Here is a 9,180-nt window from a genome sequence, read left to right on the forward strand (position 1 = left end):
ACAAAATCAGATGAAGTAAAAAAAAATGAAAAAATATTTCCATCATCTGGTTACTAAAATACTGGTTTCCCTAGTCAAAAAATTCTTTTATTTAAAATTTTGTCAACATTCACAGCTTAAAAATGAGGGGAATATTTTAAAAATTTATTTCCAACTTGAAAATTTTTTTTGTATAAATAAAGCTGGTCACCCTAGGTAAAATATTATCATATTTTAAATTTTGCAATCATATATAGCATAAAAACGATGGGAATACTTTTAGATTTTTTTTTCGGTTAAAAAGGGTTGGTTACCCCAGTTCAAAAAATTGTAATATTTTAAATTTCGTATTCATTTATGTCATACAAATGATGGGAATATTTTTAGATTATTTTCTCAATTCAAAAATTTTGTTGTATAAAAAAGGCTAGTTACCCTAATCAAAATTTATAGTATTGTTGCGTGGACGTGAAGTGGGGGTTTACAGGATCGGAGTGAAAGACACAATGGTTCTGTGGAAGCGGTTTATTCGTCTGCTCTCGTCGACGCTTCCAATTCGAGAGCGCCCCATATTTATACATATTGGGCTCAACAAACTATTGGTCGATGAGTCGGGCGATCCTATTGGTCGTTACATACGTAGAAGCCATTTTGGCGGGAACGAGAGATCAGGTGATCTGCGCTAGTAAACCATCGGTCCACGAATTTACCAAATGTACCAAAAAAGCTATTAATCATGACATTTCAAATAATTAATCAGCCTAGTAGTTGTCGATCCTTTGCATTCAATGTTTTTCAAACATGTATCCCAATTGTTTCAAATCAGTCCCAATTGCATCGATTTTTACAAGCCTCAAATCAAGTTGCTTTCGATTTATCGTCTAACGAAATTTTTAGAAATTTTTCACGTAGATAACAAAAATATATATAATACGTTAGTTATATGTAATTTAGTTAATCATTTCAAATTAGTTTTTAATTGTCTCACCTTATATTGATTATCAAGTCCAGACCACCACATGAAAAAACTCAAAAATTTTCACACAACTCTTTCACTCTCGATGATTCGCAAAGAACTGATTTTACTTTGAATGCCTTTAAAAATGTACACATGTTTTAGTTTATAATTTCCGCTGACGGATTGGTAAAAACAATTTATTAGTTCTACAATCATTTACGCCACAGCTACATCCATTAGTCGGCAAATCTGAAATATATTTTGTTGATATTTCAAATTGTTTGTTTCCGTTGATAAGATATGTCATGAGGACACGAAGCACAAAATATTTTTTTTTCGTCTGACCCCATACATATTTCGTTCACAAGTATAAAAAAAAAACCTTGCAATAACTCGTTCACGGAGTTCATAAGTTAAGGGCGGATAGGAAGCGTGCCGTTCATTGTTAATTCTTCGCTGTGCTTTTTTCAATTTTATGAAGAAACTTTTTTTTGCACTCTAGCTTTGTAAATAGATCCAAAACGCCCTGATTCCTGGAAAAAGCACGCTTCCTATCTGCTCTTTACTCATAAGTAAAGAGCAGACCAACTTTTCGCCGTTCATTGTTCATTGTTCGCCGAGCTTTTTTCTTTTATATGATGAACCTTTTTTTATGTTCTCTAGCTTTGTAATTTGTCCTGTTTCCTGGAAATAGCACGCTTCTGGTCCTACCTCTTCTCATAAGTGAATGTTGGAGTCGTAATCGAATCGTTGTTTTCGGCTTTTTTCATAATAAAATTAATATATCGTATACGATTCGTAAAGGCAATTCTTGAAAAAAATCGTTTTTTAAAGCAATTTAAAGGTTAAATAATCTTCCGGTCTATAGTTGTTAAAAATTGTGCTTTTTAATAACAAAGATTTATAAAAGAATTTCTTCGGTGTGAATCTGGAGGTATGGCGAACACGCCAATAAACGATTTTTTCCGATTTGACGCGAATTTCAACGCCAAAAATATTCTTGATACATAAGATAACTATTTGAGTTTTGAGAATAAAAAAAATTACAACGTTTCAGTGTGTCAGTTTCAAAGACATTTATTTAATGATTATGAACAAATTATTTATTTATTTAAGTTTGGACCGTTGTAGCATTACAGGAATTCCTAATGCGCCACAATGGTCAAAAATATAACAGAAAAGACAAGAAACAAAATAATAAATTAGACATAACAAAAACAAAACATATATATACACAAACAACTAAAAATAATAATAATTATTATTATATATCGTTTATCGTCTTGAATTCATCCTATGTTTACAAGGTTTTTGTATTTCGTAATATTCTTTCTCGATTATGATTTTCAAGTTATGAATTCCATAAGTCCTCACCAGATAGAGTTTCAAAATTTGTCATCCGGACTGACCGAAACCAATCACGACAAGCAAATAATACACCACCACCACGTCGATCTACTCTATCGCGACGATGCACCCTCCAGGAAGAATCAAAAAGTTCAGCATCAAAAAATGATGAAGTCAACCATGTTTCCGTTAGTGCTACCATATCATCACAAATAGTAGAAACGGCTGAATTAAACGCAGCCAGCTTTGTCCTGAGACCTCGTACATTTTGGTAATAAATTACCAATTTTCGGTCTCCCAGTTTGGCGCGTGACTTTCTTTGAGACAAGAAATGGCAGTTTTGATTGAGCCAACGGAGGTTGAGCCAATGGAGACGAAATGGAAGAGGAAGCAGAAGAAGAAGCCAACACAGTCACAACAGAATCACGACTATCAGGACCATTTGAGCAGGCAGATGTAGGAGAAGAGGCAAACATCGACGTCACTGCGACCGTTTCCATAGAAGATTCACTAATACTTGCAGACGTAGTTTTAATATCAGGCTTCAAACATCTAGCAGCTCCCGTACAAACATCAGCAAATGAAACACTTGGGCGCAGCTCTAATGATGAAACAACATCAGTGGCAGACATAGAAGTAGTATTAGTATCACATTTTATATTCTTAATGCTCATTTCCCAATCTTTAAATCTACCAAAATGAACACCAGCAGGCCAAGAACCAGCAGAAAATAACAGGCCAGCGACAGAAGCAGGAACAGATACCTTAAAGGATGTATAAGATCCTCGTGCATTAAGAGGGGAAACCACAATGCCATCCTTTAATCCACAGATGGCACTAACGTGAGTCAAAACCTCGTCACACGAAGTGTCCAATGAGAGCTTCCATATATGTATATTGACATTCCTTTTGACGGAAACAATAATTCCAGAAGCTGCTGTTCCCACCTCAAATTTACGTCTAAGTGGAGGTTGTTCAGCCGAAGGTCGGTCAGGTAATGCGGGTTGTCCAGGTTTTTCATGATATTTGAATTATCACTAAAATACACGTATATTTCATAAAAACCGTAAACTGTGATCGACGAAGCCAAACCAGGCTTCCTCACTTCACCCCGGACGAATACTGGAGCTGGTCTCCAAATATCGTCAAACATCACCAGTCTCGAACTGGTAATTTGGGAACGAGGAAGCGAGCCGCGAAGCAGTGTTCAAGCGGCGACGGTTAAAGCGGAAGTGAGATGGCCGCGTCTAGTGTGACCAGTACAAAAAACATCGACCAGCTTTCGTGGGTCGTAAGGCCACGAAAGCCGACCATACGGCAATTAGTCGGAACAGATATAGTATAAATGGAAAAATACTACACCATCAAAAACGATTTTTTTTTTAAATTATCAATACAAAAGTGCCATCTATCCATTAACGTAAAGACATTTCATTCGACCAATATGTCTTAGGCGAACCGATATTAAGTAAATATGAAATTCGGTATAATCGTGTTTCGATATCTTGCTATTCGACCTACTCGCTTCGGTATCTTCGAATTCGACGAATCGAATTCGAAGAATTTAAAGAGAATCGCCCCTCTGACAGTTTGAATTTGAAGGTCTGACCGCACTATGCGTCAATCGAACGATCCGACACTTCACAACAGTGTGAGACAATATTAGGTAAACCACACTTGAACGACAGCGATGCGACACTACGCAGCAAATTATATCAATCATTCGTTCGGTACCTCGGAGCAAGATGGACGAAACGAACGCTATTATAGTATCTCTGATATGCGAGGAAGAAGAACAATCAAGAAAACCTAAAAGATTATGGCTACATGCTATTTCAAAGTCACGATATGAAGAAGGAGAATAATTGTCGCAAGGTAACCCCCACTCAACGACACTTGCGTCAAATTTGGTCGGAAAGTCAACTTTGTCGCACGGTGTTGTTCTACGTCATGCGACTGTCGCGCAGTGCGTTATGTCTCGTTATGTTATGTTTTTCTTAATATGAACAACATATTAAGAAAAAACATTTTAATTTAATTCAACGCTTTTTCCAAATTCCGAACAAGTTTCGTTTTCGTTTCACTCTAAAAAAATCCTTGGTACGGCAGTGCTCGAGACGTTTGTGCTTCTGCTGCCTTTCTAGTGATGGAGTGCAGACTTTGTCTGTGCTCTGCCCCACCAGAGGCCTTCGTCTCCATCCATGGCGATCTTCATCCACAGCAATTGGTGCAACGCATTTGGACCGGCTGTCAGCTGCGGGTCAGTTACTCTTAGCCCATTACTATTACTGATACCAATTTCATTAACCGTCGAAATCATCATTATCTTTGTCATTTGCAGGTTAGGAAAGGCGACCATCTGCCAGATATGATATGCCATTCGTGTGTCAACAATCTGGAATTGCTCGACAGCTTTCGAAGCGCCTGTCTCCGGAGTGACAAAACGTCGAGGATGGTTTTAAAAAAGTCTTTGAAAATAAAGACAGAGGAAGTTTTGCTGGAGGATCTAAGATGGGAAGGCGAGTCAGATGGTGATTTGCCATCAAACAATGGCGAGGTAATAAATTTATCAATGATGATATCTAACCATTCTATAAAATCAAAGTCTTATAGTTATTACAGTAAATTGAGTGACGTGGTGCTTATTTTGTAGATACACGAAGTAAAAGTAACTTCAGACGATAACAGACCAGAAATGAAGAATAATAGTGAAAAAGTGACACAGACAACGTCCCATAATAAAAAAAAACTGTATGAATGTGACATTTGTTCAAAGTCATTCGATCGAAAACATTCCCTTTTGATACACATAAGCCGCCACTCTGAAGAAAAACCGTTTAAATGTGATATTTGCATGAAATCATTCAGTGTACAATTTGACCTCAGTTCACATAAGCTTATTCATAGTGGGGTAAAGCCACATAAATGTGACATTTGCTTAAAATCTTTTGTCCTAAAAACTTACCTTTTGAAACATATAAGGCGCCACCCCGAAGAAAAACCATTCAAATGTGAGATTTGTTTAAAATCTTTCAAAAGAAGGTATGAACTCATTAAGCATATGAATAATCATAGTGGGTTAAAGCCATATAAATGTGATATTTGTTCAAAATCTTTTAGTCTGAAGCGTTACCTCGTTAGACATATGAATATTCATATTGAGTTAAAGCCACATAAATGTAATATTTGTTCACGATCTTATTCTAGCAAGCCTTACCTCGTTTCACATATGATTATTCATAGTGGGTTAAAATCACACAAATGTAATATTTGTTCACGATCTTATTCTCTGAAGGCTTCCCTCGTTAGACATATGAATATTCATACAGGGTTAAAGACAAAAATGTGATATTTGTTCAAGATCTTTTACTCGGAAGTCTATCTTTATTGAACACAAGTCTACCCATTTAGAGGTAAAGCCACATAAATGTGACATTTGTTTGAAAGCATTTGCTCAAAAATCTTCATTTTCAAGGCATTTGAAGTTTCACATTGGAGATACGGCACATACTAAATGCGATATATGTATGTTCAAAACCTTTTTCTCACAATAATCCTTGTGGCACTTAATAGTCATACTGGATGAAAAGTATGATTGTCATACGTCAGTTATTATAGATCAGAGGCGGTGAATCTTTTTTAATGTATATTTATTTACTGATTTTCAGGCGTGCATACATACAAATTTTTAATTTAAAAAAAAATGAGCTTTCATGAATTTTATTGAAAAAATTAAAACAAAATTATTAAGTTAAAGTAAAGTAAAATTAATTAAAGAACATAATAAATATGAAAATATAATATAAAAAATACTTTATCCATGTGATTTTTGTTGTAAAAGATGTTAAGAAACCTACATATGTATGTAAAACGGTGTGATAGAAACAGAAGTTCTGAACAATTGCATACAATCCACGGCCTAGAAAACAATGTGGCTCTACCTTTAGTATACGCATTGTTGCCGAATCAAACGGAGCAGACATACATACATACGTCACATTATTTAAAGAAATAAAAAAATTACTTCTGATTTTGAAGCAGCAGTCATAAATGCCGTCCAAGCCGAGCTACCACTCACTGTGCATCGTGGCTGCTTCTTTCATTTTAGTCAATTTATATACCGACGTATTCAAGAAAATGGCATCGTCCATTTAGTGAACAAATATCGGTTGACCATCCTAGTGTATGGAAATTCTTATGTTATTTTCTCGTTTTCGTTCTCGATTATATATGTACGTGGGATTGCTCACAACTTATCGTACTAATGTTGTTGAATTGTTATGTTGTTTTATAATGTAACAACTGCCATTCAAATTAACTTTTGCAAGTGATGTGTCACCGATCAAAATTATTTTGTAGTGAAAAGACTGATTAGCTTTAATACCAATTGTGTAAATCGCCACACAATGAAATTATTTTATATTTTAAATATTTGTATACTAGTGCATTAATTAAATATTGTATTTTCAGTGCGTTCCAGTAAATTGTTATATTGTAAATATGTAAACTATCATAATTATTGTGTATTAAATAATCTCAAAAGTTTTTATTTCTTTTAATTTTAAAAATGTTTCTGTTTACTTTTTATTCCCATTATTTAAATAATTTTAACATATATGTGGTAGAGATTCCCGAAAGATGACGCTGTTCAGGACCACGGTTGGGATGTGGCGGTTGAGGTGAAGATCAAACACGCGTTTTCAGTCATGTTGTTTATTAAGACGATTCGTGCAGAAGTTTAGCGACCAACCGCGCGGAGCGCAGGTCCAACTGCTACTAACCGTTACATCTCTACCCCTTCGCACAATCAGTCGTAGCATACTCTTTCTCAGCCATAGCCCATACATCAGGCTTTCGTTCAATTCCAACCCTACATATATACATATTTACATTTTTTGTAATATTTCGCTTGAAATTTTGAATAGCAAGTGGAGACTCTTGTCAACTCAAAGATTGTTAATGAAGTAAAACTCAAAGATTGTTAATGATAACAATGTCAACTGTTCTCTAGAGTAAGTATCAAATGAAACACAATGTATCCACAAATCTTCGTATTTTTCTCGCGTTTGGGTAAAAAATATGGGTCTAACTCACGGGATCGAATGTGAAATGCACGAAAAACCAAATATCGGAAGGCAAAGATCGAAAATCGAAAGACCTTAAGTCGAAAGATCAAAAAAAAAAAGGGTGCATGGTAAACAGTACTATGTATATATAATATATATGAGTGGCATGCGGTGAAATTATATCTCTTTTTGTCACACAGCCTTGTTTAATGTGCGCGCGCAGGATACAGGAGGAAAAGCCTGTTCCTCTTGTTCCTGTTGTATCCTGCTCGCGCAAATTAAGTGAGGATGTACGACGGGGGGAGAGGTTTACCATGCACCCTTTTTTTTTTTGATCTTTCGACTTAAGATCTTCGATCCCGTGAGGTAGACCCAAAAATATATATATATATATAAGAAAAAGATGAACAGAGTACATATGTGTAGTAAAAGTATATTTACTAGTTGTAATGTAGGAATCTCGTCGTCGTCATCGTCATCGAAACCTTCGAGAATATTCCGCAACAACAAAATACATCGAGCGGAACAGCGCCAAGCATTCCAGAAAATACTACGCCTCGACGAAAGCAAATTCCCCTTGTACGCATCAACAACTAAATTTTCGTACGACCACTTCCATCAAGCATTCCAGAAAATACTACGCCTCGACGAAAGCAAATTCCCCTTGTACGCATCAACAACTAAATTTTCGTACGACCACTTCCATCAAGCATTCCAGAAAATACTACGCCTCGACAAAAGTGCATTCCTCTTGTACGCATCAACAACTAAATGCTCGTACGCATCAATAACCACTTCCATCAAGCATTCCAGAAAATTCTACGCCTCGACAAAAGTGCATTCCTCTTGTACGCATCAACAACTAAATGCTCGTACGCATCAATAACCACTTCCATCAAGCGTTCCAGAAAATTCTACGCCTCGACAACAGTGCATTCCTTTCTTACGCATCAACAAACCACCACCATCGGTCAGGCGATTCCAGAAACACTATAAAAGGAGGTACAACCCAAACAACGCCAGTCGACCCACAGCAGCAAGAGTCGACCCACAGCAGCAAGAGTCGACCCACAGCAGCAAGCGTCGACATACAGCTCCTGACCAGCCACCACTACACATGGCGGACTGGTGGTGAAGAAGACCTTCACAATAAGACTAGTTCCCATAGTAATATATTTTGATTAGTCAAAATATGTTTCATCTATCCCATATAGTTATTTCATATGACAATGGATTTAAAATGTTACTTATTGGAATCAGTCGATATGTAAGTATTCACCAACGGATGATCCGCTTGAAATACCTAAAAATGGTAAGTTCTCATCGCATGACATTTCTTCAATATAATTATTATTCAAATTAAATATCAAGAAAATAAAAATAATTTAAAAGGTCAAAATAAAATAATGAAATATTGGGTGCTACTTTAGTATGAGGTCTACCTAAATTCACGTTTTTACTTTAATTTGTACACGTCTAATGGTGCTTACGGACTAAACCAACGACGATTTTGGGCCAACTTTTTAACCAGCAGTAGCGTACAAAATATCGAAATAAAAATTAAATTTTAAAATTGAAATTAAATATCAAAATCAAGCTAAAGAGCAAGATTGAGCTAAAATTAGATCATCGTTGATGTTTTGAATTACAACAATGTTTTGAATTACGACGATACCGCATTTAAAACCAGAGAAATATTATAATTTCTCTGCGTACGAGCGAAAAAAAATATTGTTAAAGTCGTCACGAGATGTTACTGTATTTCCACGTGGATGATCGATAAAAAAAAAACAATTCATAAAAAAACGCGGTGTCGGATGTCGGTGATTT

General features: G+C 35.8%; 1 protein-coding gene across 1 annotated transcript; it reads left to right on the plus strand.

Annotated features, from left to right (window-relative positions):
- The first annotated feature begins 3,841 nt into the window (after positions 1-3,841).
- LOC143919645 (uncharacterized) lies at positions 3,842-6,289 on the plus strand. Its single transcript, XM_077442064.1, has 3 exons — positions 3,842-4,544; positions 4,626-4,841; positions 4,938-6,289. The coding sequence occupies exons 1-3, from the start codon at positions 4,431-4,433 to the stop codon at positions 5,631-5,633; spliced, it is 1,026 nt and encodes a 341-aa protein (XP_077298190.1). The 5' UTR covers positions 3,842-4,430; the 3' UTR covers positions 5,634-6,289.
- The last annotated feature ends 2,891 nt before the right edge of the window (positions 6,290-9,180 follow it).

This window comes from Arctopsyche grandis, chromosome 12 (genome assembly GCF_051622035.1).
Source record: "Arctopsyche grandis isolate Sample6627 chromosome 12, ASM5162203v2, whole genome shotgun sequence".
NCBI classification, from domain to species: Eukaryota; Metazoa; Arthropoda; class Insecta; order Trichoptera; family Hydropsychidae; genus Arctopsyche; species Arctopsyche grandis.

What these genes read in the sequence shown, in the direction of transcription:
- LOC143919645 (XM_077442064.1), top strand. Translation starts at nt 4,431, where the DNA reads ATGGAGTGCAGACTTTGTCTGTGCTCTGCCCCACCAGAGGCCTTCGTC. An exon ending in GGACCGGCTGTCAGCTGCGG is followed by an intron (nt 4,545 to 4,625) that starts GTCAGTTACTCT and finishes TGTCATTTGCAG; the next exon opens with GTTAGGAAAGGCGACCATCT. An exon ending in TGCCATCAAACAATGGCGAG is followed by an intron (nt 4,842 to 4,937) that starts GTAATAAATTTA and finishes CTTATTTTGTAG; the next exon opens with ATACACGAAGTAAAAGTAAC.